The following is a 26,371-nucleotide window of genomic DNA, read 5'->3' on the forward strand; positions in this document are numbered from 1 at the left end:
TAGTAGCCTCAAATTTAAAACAAGGTCACTTTACAATAGCAGGAGCCATTTCTTCTAATTCAGTTGATTGTAGCAGTGAAGATATGTTTGCTTTTATGGAAATTATTTGGGCTCCTGGGAGATGGACCTTTGGAAATATATGGTCCAAGATTTCCTGATCTTGGCACTGTTGACATTTTGGCTAAATAATTTGTTGTGGGGCTGTCCTACGCATTGTAGTATGTTTAGCAGCATCCCTGGCCTCTACCCACCAGATTCTGGTAACGTTGTCCAAATTATGACAACCAAAAATGTCTCTCGACATTGGTAAATGTCCCTTGTGTTGCAAAATTTTCTCTATTGAGAACTGTTGATATAGTCCAAAGGCTCCTAGACATTTGAAGGAAGCGAGTGAGGTTCTGTGACATTCCTTCTCCAGTCTTAGCTAACATAGAAGAACTCTTGAGTATATCTAAGAAATAATGTCAGAATATAGAGAATGCAAGGCAGATAAAACCAAAGGAAAGTAAAGAAACCCAGATTGGATATTTGCATACCTACTCTTTATCTAAAGTGGCTTATAGATAACTGTGGTTCATTACAGTTTAACTGACATTTTTTTATTCTTACTGTGTCGATACCCTGAATTGTGGAAAGTGAAAGTGGTATTCCTTCAGTTGTGTCCGACTCTTTGCTGCCCCGTGGACTGTAGTCCACCAGGCTCCTCTGTCCATGGAATTCTCCAGGTAAGAGTCCTGGAGTCCCTTCTCCAGGGGATCTTTCTGACCCAGGGATCGAAGCTGGGTCTTCCACATTGCAGGCAGATTGTTTACTGTCTCACCCACCAGAGAAGCCCTGTATTATGGAACAGGACTACAAAAGTGAATAAAACGTGACCCTTCAAGGAGCATGTGATGTTTTCTATCCTTTTCTGCCCTTACCATGTTATTTGGTCTGCTTACTTGCTTTCAGCTCGGTTGTATAGGCATTAACTGCCACTTAGTTTAAATTTTGAGCTTGTCAGTCCATCTTCTGGGGACACAGAGCAGAATTAACACTTGATTGTGTTCTGAAGACCGATTGAATCCAGCTCGTGTGTTCTGCTATCATCTTGGTCATTCAGATTTTCTTCCTGTTTCATAATCTCTAAAGACCTATTCAAGGATCTGTAAGATCTTAGAGATGCTCTGTAAACTGCACAGGTAAAACCTTAGCATAGAGAAAAATGACATTTAAAAATATTTAATAAGAAAAGAATCTTATACCAGATTTTTTAATTGCTTTGTTAAAAGTCCATGGTATCTATGAATTTTTCATCTTGATATTAGAACTGTCATTAGTAGTATCAGATGACTTTAATAAAGAAATCAAACATGACTTTAAGTATCCACTAAACATTAAATTGGGGCTTCCCAGGTGGCTCAGTGGTAGAGAATCCACCTGCCATTGCAGGAGATGCAGATTCTGTCTTCGGGTTGGGAAGCTTCCTGGAGGAGGAAATGGTAACCCATTTCTAAACGAAGAGCCCATTTCATCATTTTTCCTTCCTGAAAAATCCCATGGACAGAGGATCCTGGTGAGCTACAGTCCAGAGGAACTTGGTAGGCTACAGCCATGGGGTTGCAGAGTCAGACATGACTGAGCATAAGCATTAAATTAGACTCGTGGATAGTCATTGTCTCATCTCATGTGTCTTTAAAAGCTGGGTGTTAGTATCCCTCAGTTGGAGGTCTGTTACTTACTTTCAGCATGTACAAAAATCCAACACACACACATACAAATGGACAACTAACTCCTCTTTTCTACCCCACATCACTCCCTCCCAAAGAAATATCCTCATCATTGGATCACCAGATTCTCCAAAGAGCCGGAAGTTTCTTGGGGCCAGAACCTCATCTGACAAGGGGTCGGTGTCCCTTTAGCACTAGTTTCTTACATAATCCACTGGTAGAATGGTTGGATTAATGAAATCTTATACAAAGTCAGTGCTTAGATCACTCATACAAGCAGCTAAATCTAGAGTTTCTTTTTTAAATGACCTATAGAATAGTGTTAAAAAGATACTTAAACTAGAGCTTTCAAAATACAGTTAAAATAATGGTCAGGTGCTTTTATCTTTGGCTAAATTCTGATTCTAGGCTTTAGCTTCAGTAATCTTCTAAAAGTCCAGCCCATTTCATAATTTTAATGTATAATAGATTTTTTCAACCTTATAATCAACTCCATAATTCAAAAGTTTTTAATTTAGCTGAAAAGAATTCTGGCTAGCAGACACTAGATGTGTCCCTTTTAAGATGAGATTATTTGGTAGTTTCTGCTAATTCTTATGTCCCTTCCAAATAGTTTTTGGTGGCTAGACTGGCCACTGTGTCCACATATTCCATACATGACTCCCATTACCTGTCCCCCTGTACGCAGGTCAGTTCATGCTTTTCTGTTGATTTCCACACTAAGTGTGTTCTTTCTTGGAGCTGTTAACATCCAGAGAGGACTGTTGAGCCTATGATTTCAAAGCTTCTATTTCTGTGTTCCAAAAGCTTCTATTTTCTCTGTTCCAAAAGCTTCTATTTTCTCTGTTCCAAAAGTATAATTTTTAATATGTACTGTATATTGTGGAAAAAACACAAAATATTTATTTTATTCTGTCTGTATTTATGAGAAATTCTAAAAAAAAGTGAACTCCACTCTTAATTAAGCAGAAAAAGAATTTCCTCCCATTATTTTTCTGTAATGTTTATTATTTGACTGGCTTATGATTTTTGTATCTTTAAAAATATATTTAAGACTCTTAAATACCTGACTTGAACATTTTGAACATTGAATATATAGAAAAAATGTGAATTGTGGAATACAGGGTCTTTTTCTTATGTTGAGAAATGGTGGACTTGGCTTTTCTAGCTCTACTGTTGGCTCTCAAGCTAGGTTTATACTTCTAGAGAATCAGAAGTCAGAGGGATGTGTTTGAATCAGTAGTCATGAACACCCCCCACACATCAGATAATCTAGGTCTGGAAAGAGGAGTAAGCTTCATGCAGTATGAATGTACACAAGCCCTTTCATAGATAGCTATTCATACAAGAAATGTTGCAATAGTCTTGACCATCTGTTATTTGCTGTTTTCATTCATCTGTTCTCCCCTTTAGTATGGCATGTTGCATAAAGGACAGAATGTTGTTTCTACCTTTTCTGAAAATGAGTCTGTAAATGTTTAAGCAGCTACTGTATAGTTAATGCACACAAATGTGTTACATATGTCCAGATCAGTCTAACCAGCTAATTTCTAAAATTCCTAGCAATGAAAATAAAGACTGTACAAAGGGCATTATTATTGCTGTTGTTTAGCTCTAAAAAATAAAAGTCTTCTACTTTCAAGTGTGATCTCCCCTTCGGGATTAGGGCCTTTGATATTTCATTGTTGTCTTTTAATTTATTAATTCATCTGAGGCAGCCAGAGAAGAAGGTTCTCTAGAATTTTATGAAGACTATTTCTAATAATCTCTCATTATAAATGCTCATTAAGCATTTCTGCTTAAGCTCTATTTTCTGTTTGTACATTTATCCTGTAGTGTAGTTGACTTAAATTGTTAAGCAAAACCAAAAAGATTTCTCATTCCGTTAATTGCATAAATTGTGATTTTAACTTCAGTTTAAATTTTCTTATCACTAACAGAAGAAACACACAGACCTCTGCCATCAAATCATCAGGGGCTTAAATTCTTTTATCAGATATGTTTATGAGGGGCCACAGCTATGCTGCCTGAACTGCCTTTCTTTCTTTTTTTTTTTTTTTTTTTACTTTCTAGTTCACTAATCAAATGTATGTTAGATTGATTATTGTAAAAGTATAAACCATAGAAAATTTGACAAGATAGATGTGTAAATTATCCTTCTGACAGAACTAATGATGCACTCCAAGCACCTTCTGTTTTCCAGCGCTTGGTGAGTGACTTCATTAAATATGCAATGACTGTTGGGTGGCTTCTCAGACGATGGTTCAGTTCCTTGTGGAATTGCATTATTACTGGAGGTGTAAAACCAGGCAGACAAGCTAGCTGTTGGGCATCCTGCTGAGGTTCTAATGTGCTCCATCTTGTTGGAGCAGTTGTTTGCAGTCTTTTCAGGACAATTACATCCATAACCACAGGACACATTCAGTGAAACTATATTACAGATAACAGTGGAGACTGGCATTGACTGCTTTTCACCCCACTCTCCTGAGTTGCCTCAGTGTTCGTGGCTTAAAATGATGACACTTTTACCACTCACAGAGTAGGTTTGTTTTCTTTTTAATACCCTGGAGCAAATCTGGAAATAACTGATTTGTAACTTTAAGTGTTAAAATCATCGGATATTTGAGGTGAAAAGATCCTGTAGATTCTAATCCCTTTGCAGATGAGAAAACTCAGGCTGAGGGCTTGTGGTGAGTTGTCCCTTAGGGAGATAGTAGGAGGGCCTGGTAGAACATCTTTCGGTGGTAGAGACTGCATGAATAGGAATTTGTACGTTCAGCTTCTGGTTTTAAAACTCTTTTTTAAACAGAATTTTTCTTTTGAATTTAAGATTTTTTTCTCCTGCTATAGAGCATTTTCCCTCTTCTGAATACCAGCAGTACTTTTTTATTTCCAGAAGCTAAGCAGAATATTTTGCTTTCTGAAAATGTCATGCTATTTATTATTTTAATGACAATTGATGGTTTCCTGGGAAACTAGACAGAAAAGATGGTTTGATTTGAGCTTAAAATGGTATTTAAGATTTCCAAAATGCAGATACTATGGTGTATCACTGCAGCCTGATAAATGGGAGTGCATTTTAGAATGACAGGCTGAATGCTTTAATGAAAGAAGCTTTCCCATTCTAGTTGGCCAATTAAATCATTGTTGATGACTTAGATCATTAATGAACATTTGTGGAAAATGACCATTTGAATTCAATTATTGCAATAATACATTTGACAAGTACTGACCACAAATAATTCTAGCCATAAATAAGGTTTATCCATTTTGCCACAGATAAGTCAGTATCTTGCTTTGCCTTTTTTTTTCTTTTTTCTTACTTTGCCTTTTAATGCCACAGCAAGTTGATGTTTCAGAATTCTTTTATGGATTAAGTACATATCCTTTCTTACAAAAGTTCTACTTAGAAAAGATTATGTTTTTCATTGAATGCCTTTTAAAATATAATTTATGCTGCTAACTATTGTATTCGTTATTCTCAGAATAAATTAGCAGGACTTAGAAAACAAGAAGGGAAACATATAGTATGTAAAATCTGATAATTATATTTAAGATGGTTTAGGTATTTGATTTATTCAGTGATTAAAAAAATCTCTTAATTCTGGAAAAACAATAGGAAGAAAAATAACCATTATTTGAACATGCAAATTTATTGTAAAGTTACATGGAAAGAAAATGTAAATGGAAAGCTTCATAACCAGATTTTTTTTCTTAAGCCCAAAGTTCAGATTTTTTCAATTTTTAAAAAGATTTTGTTCTTCTCAGACTATTTTATGGATATGTATATCTTGTCATTTTTGCTCTAGTATACCCAAAAAAATCATCTGGGTGTGTTTTCTTTAGTTAATTTTATTTTCTCTGAAACTTTGGCATGTTTTGGTAAAGACCAGACAGAGGTGGGTTCTTTTGAAATGCATGTTTTCCTCATTTTGTTATTTGTAAAATGGGCCATAATCTCAGTCCAAGCTTCCTCCATCTCCATTTTATAGTCTGCAGAGAAAGGAGACACTGTGGAGCACGGGCTTCCCTTGGGAATACATTGGGCTTAATGAGCTTGATAGTCTGGTGGGCTCAATAAATCAAATAAAGCAAAACATTTCTCATTTTTGAATAAAAGCATTTATCACACAGTGTTTGTTCATTCATGGTCGCAAGATTGATTGGTTTCCACCATCGTAGTGTATATTGAAGCATTTTTGATTTTGTTTTTTCAGTGGGCAAGTTACGGAAGCAGTGGCTAAAGGAAAGTATCTCTGATGTCGGCTTTGGGATGCTGAAGTCTGTCAAGGAATATGTGGACCCCAATAACATCTTTGGAAACAGAAACCTTTTATAAATCCATTACTATTGCTAAGAAAAATGTCACTTTTAAGTCTTTAACTATGGTTATACCAGTAATCAAATATATCATGGACTTTATTTCAGCTGCATTTGTTTGTTGGTTTAAAATAAGTTTGTTTCATTCTGTAGTTTGTTTTGTTTCTGCATCTATGGATTGACAGATGGTATTCCTAAATCTCTCTCATTGTAGGTGCATTAGTTTACAGCCAACTGGTTGTCATTTCAAATTTCAGTCAGGCAGCACAAGGCTGGCTACCAGTTGTTATTTCAGAGGAGGATGCTGCCAGCTGTTTTGTATTGATGTTTCTTCTTGGGGAACAAAGGCAGATTTTGGTGTCATCTATTGTTTCGCCTGCCCGCTTTTTAAAAGAATGTTTCTGAGAAGCAGCTATGTGGGGAAGGATTCCACTGAGGAGTTATATACATGTATGTTTTTTTAAGAGTGCGTTACTAGTGTGAGTAGGCCATTAAGGGAAAATACCTGTGAAAGAGTATAGGCAACCTCTTACTTAGGACTCCTCCAGTTCTGTAAGATGCGTGGCCTACATTTTTCTTTGAAATTAGTATCCAGTTATGAAACCTTAAATCATTAGGATGATTTATTCTGTCAGGGGACATCTTTTGTTCTCCATATTTCTGTTTCTGCTGAGGTATGAGTTGAATTTGTATCACTGAGATAACATATGGTTATATCCTAATTCATTTTTTATATGTTTTATAAGGAAAGCTGATGTCTCTTTCATTGTATGTGAAGAAAAGGTTTACCATGAAAGAAATGCCTTTATTCAATTTAGAGTACCGATGTTTCTCATTTCACATTCTTGTTGCTGAGATGCAGGAGAAGCTGCCAGAAGGAAGACTCCTTACATTGAATGTCTCCAGTTCAAAGAATTGCTTGGCTGAAGAAACGCAGTCATCATTCAGCTACTGAAATGGGAAAACCTCAATAGTTTCAATGAGAAAAAGCCTTTTTGTAAAAAAAATTAGCCCAAACAACATGAAAAATTTCCATATAAAAGTAGAGTTTCAATTTAGTTTTTAACAATGGTTTAATGCCTTTTTTGAATTACTGGTTTAACCTAAATTTTTAAAACAGTAGTTATTAATACACATGCCATAATCAAAAGTTTGAAATATCATATTTCTTAAATAATAGAACATTAACCACACATAGCAAACATTTTTACATTCAAACCTGCATATTAAATAGTTACGTTGAATCACTGTCAAGGTTCATGATTCACATTTTGAGATGGATTCTTTTCTTAATGCAATATCTAACTTTTGATAATTTTTTAAAAATTAATATTTGATCAACTAATGTAAGTCAAAATGCAGACGATCCTTTAAAAGGACACACTGTCTGTTTATGTAGCAACAGCTCCAAAGTATTTTTGGGCAGTTTGATACCTTTTATATCTGATGTAGCCTTAACCAGAAAAGTGAAAATCTAAAATTGACAAAGTAATATTTTTAAGACTTCAAAATGATAAATAATTTTTAACAAAATTGGCCTCAAACTAATAAACTTAAAATCTGAAGCAAATAAAATTGAAATACTAGTTTAACAAAAACAAAATAATTATTTATTAGATGCTGCCTCTCTTCACTGGTGATTTATTTTTAATTAGAAAATTTCCAGCAGATCTTTGCTTCAAGCCCTTGATATTTGAAATAGTTGGATACCTGATGAGGAAATTAACACTTGCTTCTAGGGTTATAAGAATCTCAGCTTTATAAAATGCATCTATTCATGAAACTAATTTCTCTAATTGGTGATCAAAATGTAAAATTTAATACAGTACTAATATCTCACTGACGTGTATACATGTTTCTGAGTAATATTTTTACAATAAAACATAGATTCATAAGCAGATCCATTCCTTTGCACGTGATTGTTATAACATTCTTTCCCAGGGAGTTCAGGTTTCAGCAACCTCAGGATTAGGAAATGTAACACCTGAAATTGTTGGTTCATTATTCTACATGAACCTTATGGAAATTAGTGATTTATGCTTTTGTTTTTCTTCTCCGATGCATGCCTGACTCCCCAACCTTGATTTTATAGTGACGACTACATTTTGCAGTTTGAATCATTTCTACAGGGATGATTTTGAAACATATGAACACTTGTCAGTACTGTTTCGTTCTGATTTAGTAAATCAGAAAGCACTTCCCTGCTTCCACACTCCTGCTACTGAGAGGTGCCTGAGCATATACTTAGTGTCTGCAGAGAGTTGACTTCTTGTATACCCACAGAAGCACTTAAAACCTTGCCTCCTGTTTCTGAAATATCTGAAAATGGCTTCATAAAAGTTAAAGCCAGGGATGTTGCTTATGTGAGGCTTGAATAAGTTTATTTATGTAGCCTATTTGGTTTTCAGGACTGTATAACATTGATTTGTCTTTCTAAAATTAGCTATATTTTATTTGATGATGTCACATTTGAGTTGGCATTTTAGTGGGAATAGGAATTGCTGCTAGTGAGAAATGGCGTTGAATACTAAGGACTCAGTATGAACAAGCTTTATTGACCCTTAGAGAAATGGTTGCCTTAATGTTTGGTGCACTTTACAATGTATAAGTGAGTTTATTAGTCTTATACTAAGTAACATGAGCTTTTTTAGTTTTAGTTAGAATTGCAAAAGCCACATGTTTACTGTGCCCAGCATTTTACCACAAAGAAGGATTACATTCTTTCCTATGTTGAGGAATTGGGAGTTTTCTTCCTAAATAGTACTCTTACCTAAAAGCTAATTATGAAGCTGGAAGCCTTCTGGTATACATAGCTGTGTTGATGTATTTTGGAAAACAAAAATGCAGTGAAGGATGAGCTTCTATCAGTGTGTGTATTAAACTAGATGCAGGTGGTTACAAGCAAACCTCTTTCAGAATATCCCTTTAGTAACTGCTAAGTAAGTCCTAGCTTGCATTTTTGAAAATGACTTTTGCCTGTTGGCTCCAGTGATTTTTCTGCTGTCATATTCTTTTGTATTTTCTACTTCCTAACTATAGTTGATCAGAAAAGCCCTGTGGTCCCAAGCTGAAGCCTGTAACCTCAGCTGCTCCAATGGGCTGAGTTTGGTTGAGCATTTATTCTATGTAAACATAGGACACAAATATTTATTATGCATCGATGCATAAACTGCACATGCAGGTGCTTGAAGCAACCAAGGTGGAATTCTGTGGAAAGCATATCTACATTTTAAGAAGCACTGAGACAGGAGATAAAGATAGCTTTAATAACTAATCTTTAGCAACTTTAATTTTAATTAGGGTTTAGCTCATGGTGTGTGAAAAGCCAAAAATAAGAAGTGCCAGGTTAGGACTGAAGAATCCAGAACCACCTTTGGCTTAACGAGTTCTGGAAGCTTGAAGTCTTCACATTCCCAGATGAGCCACCTGTCAATATATGTGTTCAATCCTTACTAATTTCATATACATTGATGCTGAAATCCAGGAGGTGTAAAAGGTTGTTTTAAACTATTGAAATACAGTGTGTGACATAAAGTATGTAAGTTACTCAGCTTTCTTCTCCCTAAGCCAACTGTTTGTCTTTAGTATGAAATTTAACTGTAAAAGCTACCTGTAATGTCACCAGATTATAGAAACTTATATTATTAATAAAATGGACCTGGGTCTAAGAGATTTTTTTCTTCAAGGGGAGTATGAAGGTGTTTGTTCTTCTGTTTGCATCTGGGTTTGTCTTTCAATTTTAGTTCTTCATCTTCATATTTCCACTAATTTGAAAACAAAATTTTTGTGATTTTATTAATGAAGCATAATCAAGTACAACCTAAATATAACTAAATCTTTTTGGATTTATAGCTGAGTATATTGTTAGCTAGGTTTAATTACTCTCTAATTATTTTAAATCAATGTTATATTCCTAGGAGGTGTTTAGTTTCCTGTGAACCTGAAGCATTCCCATTTGAACTTTGGAAGATCCTCAAAGAATGAGCACTTTTGTGCTCTTCTAACCACAACAATTCCTTAAGAAACGTGAGTAAGGACCACTGAAGCCAAAGAACCATCACAGAATTAAGTAACTTTAATTCTGTGAGCATGAAAAGATTTTGTTTTGCTTCCCTAAGGAGTTTACTTTATACTTTTTCTTCCCCACAAGGAACAAGATAATACATTAAGTATCATTAAGAACATTTTTCAAATAGTCTGAACTTCCAAATGAGAGAGAGAGAGAGAGAAAGGAAACAAATGTTTTAGTGTGGGTTTCTAAGTAGTATATGTACATGTTTTTAAGGCATCTTATTGTTGGTAGTGTTTTTTGTGAGCACCCTATGATGAAACGTGTTGTTTAACCACTAAAGCAGTCTTGTTCACATATCAAAAAGGACATGAAACACTTGTGCTGGTATACAGTTTCTATAAATAATTATTTTTTGAGCTATTTAAAGAATATTCCCCCAAAGCATACAGTGCCTTGTTGGGATTTTTTTTTTTCCCCTCCCATGAAATAGCCATTATTTAAAATGAGTGGGAGAGGATAAGTCTTTAAAGACAGAGCTTGTGTAGCAGTTCAAAGCGATTCCTCTTCGAGAACACATCAGGAATTAAGTAGTTGTGTGTAGAAACATGGAAGATCCTTCCACAGTGTTGGTTTCAATCACGTGTTCTTGCCTGTTGAACTAATCGTGTGGTAGACCTGTACTCTTACGTACACCTATTCAGTCAGTGGAACTTACATGTACTTTCTTGCATTTTCACTCCTACTGTCGCAGCTTAGTAGCCCTAAGATGTGGCTCGGCGGACGTGGCATACTCACTGTGTCATGAAGACACCCACTGCACATCCTAGCTGTTTGCTCACACAGCTCCCTGAGGAGCAGAGCCTGGAGTCGGGGAGGGGGTGGGGTTCGTACTCCTTATGTTGTGCGTCAGTCGTTTTTTGTGTGATGGTGCCTTCAGAGTAATAAATATTTCTGTTTCTGAACAATGATAAATCTTATGAGAAATATGTGTAGGTCATGTTCCTTCATTTTTGTCCTTTTTTTGCTAAGCCTGTGAAATACTTTGGCTCTGAGACAACTTGACTTGAATAATATCTTATCCCGAGTCTTCCTCCAAGGCAGTGCATCTTTCCTGCCAGGACTGTAGTCACCTTTTGGGAACTACACGTGGGTGAGCACTTGTGTGTAAGCCATTATACTGCTGTAACTAATGCATACAAACCGTTCTTCACACTAATAGTCTTCAAAGTGGGTATGTAGTGGGAAGGAAAATTGCTTAGGGATTCCAGCGTAGCTCTGTCAGTTCAGACTGAGCCATACTGTTTTCCAAAGGGCTCAACACACAGTCTGTGTACTGTACTTCCAGTGCATGTTTGGATTCTCCTTTTACTGCTTTTCCTAGACTGTACTGTTCTATAAGTAAATGCCCATGTGTGATTTTTAAGATGTGCTGGGGAAAAAATAATAAAACAATACCCAAACCACGCATTGTTACAGAAATTGTTGCTTTGTTCTTGTTGATTTCATTTAATCTTTGTTGACAGCTTCATGCTATCCTCAAGAGAATAACGACACAGTCTCTTCCTGTAAGCAGTCTTCTCCAGGAGTGAATGACCAGTGAGCAGATGCTGATTTGGCCCTGCCTGTGGTTCCCCCACTGGAGGGAAGGTTGGAGCTGTGTGGACTCTGAAATAACTAGGGATTGAACCTGTTAAACCCAGTCTTACTCGATACATTTCAAGATTATAGCCCTATATAATAAGTTAGTTATAGTTAGTTAAAGCAGTTTTCTACTTGGCTCATATAAGGCTCAGTCTGAATGAACCTTAGAAATCATCTCATCTTACTTTTGGTCAAATATAATTGCTACCGAATCTTTCCATCCCCCCAGGCCACAAACAGATAACCTAGTCCTCCTGAACATTTGCTGTGACCACATGGGAATTTATTGCCTTTCTAGCAAGCCTTTTCCCCGTTTCTGAAATCTTCCAGAATTCATAGGTTTTTGCCTGTTAGACCAAAATCTGTGTCCTGTCCATTAATGTGACTTCTGTCTCATCTAGTCATAAAGACTGTGCCGTTGCTCTGTTGCAGGGCAGCTCTTCAGATATTTAAAGACAGCTCATGTTCCCCTAGATTTTTCCAATCAGCTGTTGCTCCTGTCACTTCTAGACCCTTCACCATCCTCATCTGTCTCCATATATGCCTACTTGATGTTCTTAAAATGAGTTGTCAGGGCCTACGTGTTCCAGAATAGTTCCAATGATTTCCTCATTCCTTGTTCCAATATTTTTTAGTCACTCATGCATCTTTGCTGGACCTTGCACTGGCACCTCACACTGACCTTGAATTGAACAGTTTGTCTTTTCTGCATGTTCCATTTTCGCCACATCTCCATGGAGGCTGATTAAAAAAAAAAAAAAAAAAAAAATATATATATATATATATATATATAAAGCCTCATTACTTATATTTATTCTTACTAAAATTTGTGTCTTACTCTATTTAGTTGCAGATTTTTCAAAACTTTAGATTCTTGGCTCTTACAAGGAATATTGTTTGCCCCATCCAGCTTTGGGACAGCAATAGAATCCAGACATGTACAGTTCTGGATTCTTATCCAAGTAATGGCAGGTCTCTGGAACTCACAGCCAGGGCCTGCCCAATAACACATCCAGGAAAGAGCATTCAAGGGTCAGGGCACTAAGCATTTCCACTTAGCATGCTATTTATTGTTCACCTCTATTTTTGCATTTTGTCAACAAATAGGCTTTCTTTCAATGAATCAACGCTTACGCCAGACAGACACTAAACATGCAATTACATCTACTTGATTTAACCAGGTGCCAGACTGAAATCCTTTGATAAACCATACTGCTCCAGTTTCCTGTGCTACCCTATCAGAAAAACAAATGGGATCTTAACTGCTATCACATTTACTTTTGCCTGTGTTTGCCCTCAGGGGCCTCTTTCTTTTTCAATATACTTGTAAAGTCAACTTGTGCTGCATTTTCTGATGTCTGTTGATTGGGTGTAGTATTGCCTGATGGAAACCTCTAAATCCATTCTTGCTAAGTTCTACTACATCCTTTGTACCGTATTGTGCCCACATTAGAGCTGAAAAGATAATTTTTTTTAAATGACTGAAATGTGTCGCTATAAGCTATAAAATAACTTAGGAGAAGTTAGAGTTCTAAGTTTAAGAACACGGTGGAAAGTGTTCTAGTCTGGAAATTATGTGGATGCTCAATTTTTATCTGCCAACCACAAGTCACTTTTCCTATTTGGGCCTAATATCTTTTGTAAAATAAAAATCTCTGATGTCCCTTCTGACTGAGTCTGAGTGATTCTAATTGCTGCTGCTGCTAAGTTGCTTCAGTCATGTCCGACTCTGTGCACCCCCAAAGACGGCAGCCCACCAGGCTCCCCCATCCCTGGGGTTCTCCAGGCAAGAACACTGCAGTGGGTTGCCATTTCCTTCTCCAATGCATGAAACTGAAAAGTGAAAGTGAAGTCGCTCAGTCGTGTCCGACTCTTCGCGACCCCATGGACTGCAGCCTACCAGGCTCCTCCGTCCATGGGATTTTCCAGGTAAGAGTACTGCAATGGGGTGCCATTGCCTTCTCCAGATTCTAATTGAGTCTCTGTATTTTTGCCTAACACTAGATGTCTTTAGTGGTGAAGAACCCGCCTATCTGTGCAGGAGACATAAAAGACATGAGTTCAATCCCTGGGTCGGGAAGATCCCCTGACGGAGGGCATGGCAACCCATTCCAGTATTCTTGCCTGGAGAATCCCATGGACAGGAGAGCCTGATGGACTACTATGGTCCATAGTGACAAAGAGTCAGACGTGACTAAAGCGACTTAGGATGCACTACCCTAGAATTGATTATTGCATTAATAACTTTCTAATTTCCCCCTATTAGCCAGACACTGCTGGGCACTTAACCCTAGACAAGAAGTTCTGATTGTAATCACAACAGCCCTGTAAAGTGGGTGGTATTGTCCCCCTTTTACCAGTGAAATAATTGAGGTTTGCTCAGTCGCTCAGTCATGTCTGACTCTTTGCGACTCCATGGACTAGCCCGTTAGGCTCCTCTGTCCATGGAATTTTCAGGCAAGAATAATGGAGTGTTCTGCCGTTTGCTTCTCCAAGGGATCAAACCTGCATTTCCTGCATTGGCAGGTGGATACTTCACCACTGTGCCACCTGAGGAGCCCAACTGAGGTTTAGTGACGATGACTGACACCCACTGTTAGTAGCCAGGAAGTGGCATTGCCAGAAGATGGAGCCAGGTCTGACAAAATCAAGTGCCTCTGCTGGCTTCTTCACTGCTCGAGGCTGTTTGTGCCCTGTAGTCAGTCAGAAGTCAGATGTATACAGAATTTCCGCCTTTTAAAGTAGATTATTAGTCATTGCCTTCCACTGAAGACCACAAGTAAGGAAACAGAGTCTCCTAAGTAGAGAGGAAAGACTGCTATCTTCATGACTACGTGCCATAGAAATACCAGGAAGCCTTTTGTCCCAGGTGCTGTCATGCTCTGTAAATGTTTAATCCACAAGGTCCTGTGATGATGCCTTTATAGGTTTAATATGAGACTCATAAAAGGAAGTGCTGTGTTTGAGGAATTTAATAAATTTGCATTTTTATAATTTTTATATTGTATTCCTTTGAGCTGTACTTAAAAATGTAAGAATAACCTGTTACCGTAAGTTATATATTTTCCTATAGGGAGACTAGAAATTGAAAACTAAGATTAAAGACATGTTTTTTTATGATCTAAAACCAATCTAGGTTCTTGGGAAATTCACAGTTCCTTAAAACTCCTAATTTAAGAATTAAGGTTGCTGCTGAAGGATTTGAGCAACATTAAGGAACTCAAAAAGTTGCATATATTTTACAGTTAGAAGGAAGGTATAAATTTAGAATCTGGTGGCTATAGCCATGGTGATTATGTGGTTGGACAACCAAGAACCCAGAGTTACAAAATGTGTTGTTTGACTAATACTAAGGGTATAGCCCAGTAAATGAAAACAAAAGCTCCAAATGTCACATTAGTCCTGGCTGTAGATCAACACGGGATGAGAGGCAGTTAGTGAATGGTGGGTAGTGAGCTGCAAGTTACACCATTGCTAGGAAGCTGCTCAGTGTGGGAGAAGGCACTTTCAGGAAAGCACAATCTCCCAGATGTTTCCAGATCGCTGGTAGTCATTAAAAAAAAAAGACTGAGACAAAAAAAAAAAAGAACCTAAGACAAAAGGTTGTATTTAAAAATGCTGCTATTCACTAGAAATGGAAGATTTGTTTTTGGTGATGTTATCTTTTTAAAATCAGGTAGTGCAGACAGCCATACACCGCTTACCTAGGTTAGACTTCGAGCACTGCTAACCCTCCAAATGCCAGTGTGGAAATGAGTGCGAGCTATAGTTATATGGCAGAAGGCTCAAAAAGTTACTCCTATAAAGCTTCTCCAAGCCGTTTGCCCTTTCTTAAAAATTTTTTTTTTCTTTTGCCCTTTCTTGTCTCACTTTTCCTTGTAAGCTTATTTATCTGGGCAACTACCCCATAGCCTTCTACACACAATTTGTTCTAATAACCTCAGGCCAAACCTCTGACAGTTCTGCTAGGATTCCATCTGAGGTGCTCCTCTGAGGTCTTGGGGGCCATGCCTATACGTTCCTGTGTCACCCCTCGGGGGCGGGGAGTGTCTGTGACTACAGCCGTCTCGGTGCTCGGAGCTCTCTGCCAAACATCACGGCAGTTTTCCCTGTTCCCCGTTGTCTGCTGCTCACCAGTGGGTCAGAGTTAGCCACTACACACCTGACCTTCACAAATAACACTGATGCGAATATCTTGGCCACAGCTAAGGCCAAATTCAAAGAGGGGCCGTCATAGGAATGTGAATCCTTTTGTAGGCGTGTTGTCACTGATCAAACGAGTCTAGCTGGTGGTTCTGCACAGAGCAAGGTTTTGTTCATGTCTGAGAAAATGGAAATAACCACTAGGGTACAACATGCTTATATTCTGAATGTGTGAGGAGGTGGGTTGACTGAGACTATGAAATAATGGATGTAGTCCTTTAAAATATACTGTGCGGGAATTATGAAAAAATCTTAAAGGAGTAAAACACTGAAGAAATAAAGGGAATTTTTTTTTTTTTTTTTTGGTTGAGAAAAGTGCTTTTAGCACTGAGTCCATGAAGTTCTAAGAGCATAGAAAAAAGCTTTAGGGATGAATGCCTTTGTTCAAATGGCAATATAGAGTCATCATAAAGTTATTTGCCTACTGAAATCAATAAACAGAGGTGAGTACTTTGAAGGCGAGTTTAAAATAAATATATCCTAAAACTAGAGGACAGTAAGTGCCTGGGGAGTTAGTCTTCACAGTCTCCTCCAGGGCTCTGAGGGCTGGCCAGTTTTGTAGGCTTGATTCAGGAGGCTTGGCTGTTGCCAGGTAGCAACAGGATCTATCAATTCTGGTGGGTATCTCTCTGGAGAGCTTGTGTAAGGAAGGGGACAAATGCCATAATTGACCTTTATTCCTTCCCTTAGTAGTAGGACCAGTCAGGATTTCCTGATGCATTACTAACCAGGAAATCCCAACTGCCTAGTGGCAAGGGGTTAAAAACTGTTCTGAAAAGCTTTTTATGTTCTGAAAGGCTAAATTACACATACATGCAAACCAGAAACACACAGCACCTGGGTAAATAAAGTGTGGTTGAATAAAGACTGAGCTATTTGCAAAAGGGAATCTGGAAAACATTTACTTTGGGTGGTTAACATTACTTACACTTTCTGCTTTTTTTTTTTTTTTAAGAGAAAAGTTGAGGAAATATGAAAAAAAAACCCCTATTTTTTTAAAACATGGCTGTTAAAAATAAGATTTCAATTGATTTACTTTCCAAATGCTAAGGGGCTATGAAGATTGAGAGGGCACAGAGCTACTGCACAATGAAGCAACAACACTTTTAGCACAGAGGTTGTTAAAGAACATTTCCCAGTGATGGAATTGCACTAAGGGGTGCACTAAAGGGGTCATTAAACACTGATTGTCCTCCCAGTGTGGGTTCAAACATCAGTGGTAAATGGTATCAGCTTATGTAATTAAGATTAAAATTGCTATAAATTCAAAATCGTTGGACTTCATAATAAGCCATTTTCTGATAGCTCTAGTAGAATTTGAGCACCCAGAAGGTCATGCTACAGAGGATTTATGCTGAGAACCTATGTGTGTCCCTGTGTGGGTACCTATGTGGCTAAGTGATTTCTCCTTGAAGGGAAAAAAAAAAATCATCATCTCAACTCAGCATTCAAAAAACTAAGATCATGGCATCCAGTCCCATCACTTCATGGCAAATAGATGGGGAAACGGTGGAAACAATGAGAGACTTTATTTTGGTGGGCTCCAAAATCACTGCAGATGGTGACTGCAGCCATGAAATTAAAAGACACTTGCTCCTTAAAAGAAAAGCTGTGACCAATCTAGACAGCATATTAAAAAGCAGAGACATTACTTTGCTGACAAAGGTCTGTCAAACTATGGTTTTTCCAGTATGGATGTGAGTGTTGAACTATAAAGAAAGCTGAGTGCCGAAGAATTGATGCTTTTGAACTGTGGTGTTAGAGAAGACTCTTGAGAGTCCTTTGGACTGCAAGGAGATCAAACCAGTCCATCCTAAAGGAAATGAATCCTGAATATTCATTGGAAGGACTGGTGCTGAAGCTGAAACTCCAATACTTTGGCCACCAGATGCGAAGAACTGCCTCATTGTAAAAGACCCTGATGCTAGGAAAGATTGAAGACAGGAGAAGGACGACAGAGGATGAGATGGTTGGAGGGCATCATCGAGTCAATGGATGTGAGTTTGAGCAAGCTCGGGAGATGGTGAAGGACAGGGAAACCTTAACATGCTGCAATCCATGGGGTCACAAAGAGTCGGACTTGACTGAGCGACTGAACTGAACATCACAGCAGGGTTCACTATCTTTCAGTAGAACACTATTAGGTTGGACCATAAAAAATTGCTAGTTTTATAGTTTAAAAACTTCCAAAACCAGCAATTTCATATAATTCAAGCTACTTTGTTTTTCTCTAAGCCAGGTCAAGAGTTGGGGTTGACAGATTTATGGAAAGAAAAGGGGTGGGGAAACAAGGTAAGGCTCTTGTATGGTTCAGAAAATAAAAATGCCTAAGCAGAATGAGTGGGGTTTTCATTGGAAGGGTTGTGGCCATAACACAGCATTATGAATCTACCAGAGGAGGTTTCAGAATTGACCTTTTCATCTGTGATGGAGGTGGGAGAGAAGTTTGGTGGGGTCATGGAAATAGCTTAGATTTTTCTTTTCCTGAGAGGTTACTACACACAAACAACGCCAGCATTAACATATCCTAAGTTACAAATACAAACGTGGGAAGTTAAGCACCCAGTTCTCATGGGACCTCTGCTATTCCTGTTAAAGATAAAGGAGAACAGAGTTACGAAAAACACTATATGTTGCTTATGTACTCAGATTACTAACAAGTGGAACAAAAGAAAACTATGTAAAATTCTTTGACAACTGTTTATTGTCTCTAAACCACAGCACCATAATTTTGTTAAGGGCACAAGGTCTCCCACTGACTTGCACATTAAAAAAAAAAAAAACAGCAACAAAAAAACATTTATAATGTAAGGTATTTTGTTTACATAAAGCATTATATTTTATATTGAAAACTCTGAAAAACATCCTAATGCTATATAATATGTATTCATTACAAACTATGAATTAGAACACACAATCCCTGAGATTATTAAAAGCCTAGAAATCCTATACATTAACTACAGAGTTCTGGGCCTGATAGGACTAGTACCAAGTCCCTGGATAATATAACCTTTATGCAGGTCACTCAAAATACAAAGCACAAATGGTAACAGAGAGGGAACATGGGTTCTAACAAGTTCTAATAGAAATAGTGTCCCCAGGCAGTTCTGAATTTTCATAAATGTTTCTAGATGTTCTTACATTTCACTTTGTGAAGATTTTTTAAAAATACTAATTATTTTTATTATAATTTTGAACTGTACAAAGTCCAACATGTAACAAATGTAAATATGCCACTAGCTAACTGGAGATAAAAAGCAAGAGTGAAAAACAGATATAAAACCATTATGATAAGGCCACTATCAGACACTACTACATATTCCATCCTATAATATCATAAATCAAAGCTTTTAACTCTCTGGATTCATATGTGACTGTATTCTTTCCAATATGCGTTCTTTCTTCTTCCAGGGTTTCTTCAATAACTGCAGGTATGTCCCTCCCATAAAGTTCGCAGTGTTCTAAAAACTGAACACATTCTTGAATGACACTGTCACGAAGCATGATGGTGTGTTTTGACATGTTTTCTAATAATGACAGGAAGCATCTTTTGGCATAATACCACGTATCAGTTCCTAGTTTTTTATTATAAGGTTCCAAGCTTTTGATAACCCGGGAAATACCAAAGTCATAATTTCCTTTGGCACAGTAAAGCGTCCCTATCACCAAATTCACAATGCAGAGATGGTACATTTTCTTATCTGGATCATCATAGGAGAGCTGATCTTCCTCCTTTCCAATCTTCCTCATCAACTCCTCAGCTTCTTCATTTTGACTTGTCATAATATATGAAACACACAGGTTGGCCAGCACAACAGCACTGACATTCAGGATGTTGTCATAATGCTTCTTGACTATGGGCTCATAAAAACCTATGGCTTCTTTGTATTTGTTTTCCTGCATGAACAGAACATGAGCCACATTCAGCTTCCACACATGGTGGTCATTACAGAATTCCACAGATTTGCGGAAGAGTTTTTCCACCATTGGGTAATTTTCAAGGTTCCAGTAGATTTTGGCCTGGGCCATCAACACAGGAATGTACTTCTCAAGGGTGTCATCATATTCATTCACTGCCTTTTTGACAGCTTCATCATCTTTATTGTGTCTTGCTTCCTGCACTTGTATGGTAAGTTTCCGGAGCTGTTCAGTCAGCATCCCTGCTAGGCCCTCAAGCTTAAGGAAAGCCTCTTCAGGGGCTGTCTGGCAAGTGACCATGGCATCCAAGAAGTCATAGAGATAGGGTGTGAGGAACTTGTAAGTCAAATGGGCATTCTCTGCCAGGACATCTGCTGCCAGGTCAAAATACTCATATTCACAATAGAGCAGCAACAGGTTGCCAAAGGTCTCTGGGGGAAAGGGGTTCTGTTGGAGCAAAAATTGTAGTTTTTCAAACCCTTCTGTGGGCCTGACATCCATGTTCATTAGTGCCTGATTGTGCAGGGTCACGGGGTCTAACTCTTCCTCTGCCCTTGGTGGCATGTCAGTGAGGGCTTCCTGGGCCGCCTCATAGTTTCTCAGTTGGTATTCTATGGCGGCCCTGAGGTTGAAGGCTTCCACCAGAGCAGTCTGGTGAAGGACTAAGGTGTTGCCAACACTTCGAACATCAATGCCCTCAGTGGTCACGCCCACACCCAGCTCTGGGTGCTGCCGGATGCCACGCTCAATAATGTCCGCGATATGCTTCAGAGCTGGGGCATAGTGCCGGCTGCTGTAATAGGCCAAAGCCAGGTTGTAGGAAAGATCAGGCCGGTAGCCCGAAGCCTGCAGGGCCGCAGAGAACTTGGAACACGCGGCTTCATAATGTCCCTCCTTGTACAGCAAACAACCCAGATTGACCTGGCCATCCAGCTCGTTCTCGCCCCCGCTGTCTTCTCCTTCACTCAGCAGCTGCTCCACCAGGCTCCTGGCCCCGGGCAGGTCTGCCTCGCTGTACTTGATCGCGGCTTGGAGACGGAGGACCCGGTTGTGGTAGGCGGGGTTGTCCAGGAGGAGGAAGGACACGCGGGTGGCCTCTGGGTAGAGGCAGGCCTTGTACAGGGCCTGGGCCTGGTACAGGCGGTACTGCTCCAGCTCCGGGTGCAGCTGGCCCAGCTGCTCATAGCATTCGGCCGCCTGCGCGAACTCCTGTAGGCGGTAGTAGCAGTAGCCCAGCAGCGACAGCCCGGCGCGGCTTCTCGGGCTCCGCTGGAGCTCTCCGCCCAGCAGCTGCACGGCCTCGGCGTACCGGGCATCCCGGATGAGCCGGTACACAACCGCGGTGAATTCCCCGTCGGGGATCTGCGAACCTCCCAGGCCCGCCATAACCGCCTCCGAGGTTGCTTACGCTCGTTACCAGGGCAACAAGACAACCGGAAACGGAAGGCTGCGAAGAAGGTTGGTGTTTTTAATGGGCTTTGGGGGTGGGGGGGTTGCTTCTAAAGTATTTTGCAGCGGAACGATCAACCTGAGATTGGAAAGAGTCATTAATGTGTGTATCTCAATTATTGGCCTGGTGCCTGAAGACTCCAGAGTGTGAGCGGCGTTAGACGCGAGAGGAAAGACCTCCTGGCCGTTCGAAGACGGAAACTCTACTTCCCGGCATGCACCGGTTCGCGCCGCCAGCGGACGTAGCCCCGCTGCATCCTGGGAGGCGTAGTCCCCTCGGGGCGGACCCTGGGGTGAGGGGAGATGAGGTCGTGGTCACCCTCCGTTCTGTGGTAAATGAGGATTGTTGACTGCCTGTTGTGTCTCTGGCGCGGAGGTGGAAGGTTTACGGTTCGAAGTCCCTTCCGTTTTTGATCCTTTAGACACTGTGCAGTGCATATACATGGTGTTGTTTCACATTGTTTTGGTGAATGAAACGGGAATGGAAAAAGGAATGTCAGTTTGGTATTCTCCCCGAATTACAGTGGACTTTCTGTCTTTGGGTCGTCCCGTGGGCGCACTTTCTAAGAACAAAATAGTGCAGCGATCAGGAGTTCTTATTTTGTCGTTTCAGAGGTTGATAGCAGGAAAGAGTGCTTGGAGTTTATGTGATACTTAGGTTTGGCTTTAGTTTCAAGAGCCTCAGCTCCTGCTCCCACTACCCCTCCCGCTCCCCCCGTTTTTCCGTAACTACAAATATTACCGAGTTCATTTTAGCGTTTAAACTTGGCTCTGTGGTCTGCCTTGACTCTCCAGATTTCACCACGAAGTGGAAAAACCTTGCAGAAATCTACAACCTCGTGTTTTCCAAGAAGGGTGGAGGCGAGGAGGAAGCACATTCCAAGTTTTCCCTTTTCTGTGCACCGTTACCTCTTTTAACTTTCCAACCTACTGAATCTGTGGCTGGATTTTCTTTTGTTCCTTTCTTATGTATTTGGAATAGATGCCCTAGATTCTGTGTTACTACCTTAAGGTCTATTTGTGTATAAATTCTTTGGAATTTAATAGTGCTCAGTATGGGGCTTCCCAAGTGGCGCTAATGGTAAAGAACTCAGCTGACAATGCAGGCAACATCAGAGATGCAGGTTCAATCCCTGGGTTGGGAAGATCTCTTGGAGAAGGAAGTGGTAACCCACTCCAGTATTCTTGCCTGGAGAGTCCCATGGACAGAGGAGCCTGGCACACTACAGTCCATAGGATCGCAATGAGTAGGGCAGACTGAAGCGACTGAGCACGCACACATGTATCACATAAGGGCCCAGCTTTGAGGGAATACAGTGTCTTGCTTTCTTGGTTGTTATTTTTTCTATTAAAACAAACAAGCAACTTTAGCTGGTAGACTTTGAACTTTCTTCCCTGAGTTGCAGCTGTGAGCAGATGTTAAGGAGGTGATAAGTGAGAGGTGGTGAATTTCCTAATCATCTATTATAGCTAAGAAGAGACTTCAGTAGGACATCTGAATGATATGCTATCAAGAAATTGACTTCATATTCTCATCCATTCCTCTCCCTTGCTGCAAAGTTTGCCAGAGTTGTGTTCTACTGAAGCATGAAACTGGACAAGGTACTGTCCACTGCGTGAATACCAAGTAAGAGACACACTGCACTCCTTCCAGTGGGTTTGAGTGGGCCACCCAGGATGCCCAGAGAAAGCTGCTGAGAAAGACTTTCTTTGGTCATAACTCAGTAACCTGACTCCGAGACTTCTTCCAACCCAATCTCTGCTGAAATCCTTTCCGGTCTTCAGCCCAAAGAGGTACATGGTTTGAGGGATGCTGTCTAGTGCTGCTCAGTAGTAAAGGAATAGGATGCCTTCTCCTTCATGCCTGCTTGATTGATACTTAGCTCTTGGAGAAAAAAAATTATCCAAAAGGCTCAGTCTTTTAAAATACTTATGTATGACCTGATACTTTGGGTAAGATGCTATTATAAATCAAGGTAACAAGACAGAACATGGAAATGGGAAATTGTGTTTTGTATCTTTAGTCTATCAGTCCAATTTTCAGGGTTGTATTGCATCATGAAAGCATTCACCTTCAAATGGCCTCTTGGGAATGGAACCAAAATAGAAGGCCTCTGCTCTCCCCTGGATTTCTCCCATCCCTACAGGCATCAGTTGAGGTTCCCCTCTTTGTGCTGCTTCCCCTGTCTGTGAGTGTGGCTGCTAAAGTGGGCAGGAGGGAGGCCATTCTGTCTTCTTCCTTATTTCATGTGCTGCTGCTCCTGAGGCCTGGCTTGAAAAAAGCAGGACATTCGGCTTAGACAGATGGAGGGCAGGGTCATTTTCAAAATGAAATGAGTGCACAAATCACACTGTGAAATTGGCATGACCATGCCTGCTGCTGTGATAGACCGACTTTTATTTAGTCTATGATAGGCAATTGGGGAATAGATTAGGTTTTTTGGGGGGTGGTGGTGGCAGGGGATGGTGAAAGAAGGCCCTTTAATTAATGATAGAAATTCTGGAAAGTAATAAATGGGGTGGGATATTACAAAATGTCATAAAGGATCACTTTCTTTCCAACAGAACCTTGGAAAGCTGGGGCATGTATCAAAAAGTTAGTGTATTGTACCATTTCTAGCAATAAGAAAACATTTGGTGGTTGCAATAAAAAGATTTAGTGCCTTGTTGAAAGGAATTAGACTTTAGGAAAATGGTGTTGGACTCAGGGTGGATTTTACTGCATAAAGGGAGGCATATTTACCACATAGGAATTTCATTTGGGCAAAATGTATAGGAGCTAAAAGCATGACGTTTGGTTCCTAACATGCTTATCTTTCTGCCTGTCAAAATTGAGGTGATCAAATCCCATGTATATTCTATTTGGTATTTCTTTTTAAAAATAATTGGAAATGATTGTTTCTTATTTGCCTTGTAAAAATAACCACATCTTTTGGGCAAATATTGTTCATCTATGAGTATTTCAAGCATAGCTGTGGTCAGACATCTTGAGAAAGGAAGACATTCAGCAAAATCATTTTCCAAGTTGTTATTTCTGTCTCCCATTTATTTTAGACCGTTTTTATGCTGGGTGGAAGATGGAGAGGCTCAATTTCCTGGCTTCCTCTGGAGGCCAGCTTGATTTTTTTGGTCCTGTGTGTCCATTGATAATGATAGAACTGATCGTCCTTTCACCGCCTCTTGCCTCTTACCCCTCCACCCCGAAAACAGGGGAGAAAAGAAAGAATTAGTGTCAATTTGTAATGAAGTTTGCTGACCTTTAGGAGCATCTGTTCAATCTTTTAAGACTTTTGGAAAAGACTGTGTGCTGAATCAGCACTTGAGAATATTTATGCTCAGATGGTGAGAAATTGAACCTCATTGAGAGCTTAATCTTTTTTTTCCCCAATAGTTCTAGCTCTATTAATATTTTAGATGGTAATGTATTTCCTTGGTATATTTTGCTTTTGATCAAATGATTTCTATTTTAAGGTTTATGATGTTATTATCCAAACTAATTTATTAGGCAGAACACAATAACTTTACAAAAAGGAATTAGCAGAGAACACACAACTTTGTGTACTGCCATTGAAATATTCATTCCCTGCAGTTAGAGTGTGCTGTGGAATGCACTGCTGGGGCTGCTACCTAAATCAGTTCATTTGAGCATTTTTTTCACTGCTCTTAGTTCCAATAGGCAATGATTCATGGTATCATTTCTTTCTTCCAAGACTGGTACCCTTCATAGTCACATATATCCTATCTATGCTTGTTTTCATTTCTGTAATACAGCTATGAAAATAATAAATTTGATGGGAAAGGTCTTTGAATATATGGTTAAAAGATTATATTCCTAAAAGAAAAATATCATCAGCCTCTGAACACATTTTCTGACATGCGAAGCCTCCAAAATGTTTTTCCATCAGAGAGCCATCCATGATGGTGTTGATAACCAGCTATCCTGTTGAAAAGTAGTATACTCCTTTTTAAGGATTTCTCTGTGGAGAGTTATGGAATACATGCCCAAGGTCTGTGCTGGTGAACTAAGAGACCAACTCAGAAGTCAAGTGTGTCCTTCAAGCCTCCTGCCCCCACATTCCTCACGTCCAGAGAATCAAGTTCTGACAATTTTGCCCCTGAAATATCTCTATGTTTCTCTCCAATTTCTACTGCCGTTGCTCTGGTTTCTGCCACCACCATCTCTCTTCTAGATTTGCAACGTGCCTATATGGCTTTCCCTCATCTCTTACTGGAACTCTTACAAAGATTTTAAGGCATTTTATCTCCCTTCTTATTTAAGAGTTTTCCTGTGGGAACCTCATGAAGCCTTTAACTTCTGTCCTTCTCTGGCCTTGGCAAATGGAACCCTGGAGACTTTCCCTTCTATATGCAAAAGACTTATAATAACAAAAAAGCAAAGAAATAAAGAAAAAATTGAGTAAGACATGAAGATGTCCATAGGTGGCATAACATATTTGAAAGAGGCTAATTTGGTATAAAGCCACCTGAAGTCCAATCACTGTTCTGCCAAACCAACAATGTAGACATGGAAAAGGTTCTTAGCCTCACTGAATCATGGCTTCCTTATTGGTAAAAGAGACCAAAATCATTTCTTTGTTCAAGATAATACAAAGCGTCTGGCCCATAGTGGGCTTCCCAGGCACTAGTGGTAAAGAACCTGCCTGCCAAAGCAGGAGATGTAAGAGACACAGGTTTGATCCCTGGTTTGGGAAGAGCCCCTGGAGGAGGGCATGGCAACGCACTGCAGCATTCTTGTTTGGAGAATCCCGTGGACAGGGGAGTCTGGCAGGCTATAGTCTATAGGGTCGCAAAGAGCCGGACAAGACTGAAGTGAATTAGCACACACACACGCTGGCCTATGGTAAATACTTAATGCACTTTATTATTATTACATATATGGAGCTATTGAGATTTCTTTGGAGTCATATTAGAGTATTTTTGGCTTAAACAAGTATGGGACAAATTTACTGAGTTAAACATCTGCCATCCAGAAGTAGATGTTCTACTGATACTTCAGATGTTGTATTCCTGAATTCTGATAAACTCCAGAATGTGAAGGGCTGTTATCTGGCATAAATTAAAGCACCAAATTAATTATATTTTGTTCATTCAACAAATT

At 39.4% G+C, this 26,371-nt stretch overlaps 2 protein-coding genes across 2 annotated transcripts in view; one reads left to right on the forward strand and one right to left on the reverse strand.

The window, feature by feature from the left end:
- AGPS (alkylglycerone phosphate synthase) overlaps positions 1 to 11,506 on the forward strand; it is a 131,343-nt gene extending 119,837 nt beyond the window's left edge. The window contains exon 20 of the mRNA XM_043487640.1: positions 5,927 to 11,506. Coding sequence (XP_043343575.1) covers positions 5,927 to 6,048 — 122 coding nt within the window. The 3' untranslated portion in view covers positions 6,049 to 11,506. The remainder of the gene's footprint in view (positions 1 to 5,926) is intronic.
- A 7,065-nt stretch (positions 11,507 to 18,571) lies between these two features.
- LOC122453723 (tetratricopeptide repeat protein 30B) lies at positions 18,572 to 21,263 on the reverse strand. The gene has a single exon (XM_043487863.1). The coding sequence runs from the start codon at positions 21,187 to 21,189 to the stop codon at positions 19,198 to 19,200; it is 1,992 nt and encodes a 663-aa protein (XP_043343798.1). The 5' UTR covers positions 21,190 to 21,263; the 3' UTR covers positions 18,572 to 19,197.
- Between the last annotated feature and the right edge of the window lie 5,108 nt (positions 21,264 to 26,371).

Source organism: Cervus canadensis, chromosome 15, assembly GCF_019320065.1.
Source record: "Cervus canadensis isolate Bull #8, Minnesota chromosome 15, ASM1932006v1, whole genome shotgun sequence".
NCBI classification, from domain to species: domain Eukaryota; kingdom Metazoa; phylum Chordata; class Mammalia; order Artiodactyla; family Cervidae; genus Cervus; species Cervus canadensis.

What these genes read in the sequence shown, in the direction of transcription:
- LOC122453723 (XM_043487863.1), bottom strand. Translation starts at nt 21,189, where the DNA reads ATGGCGGGCCTGGGAGGTTCGCAGATCCCCGACGGGGAATTCACCGCG.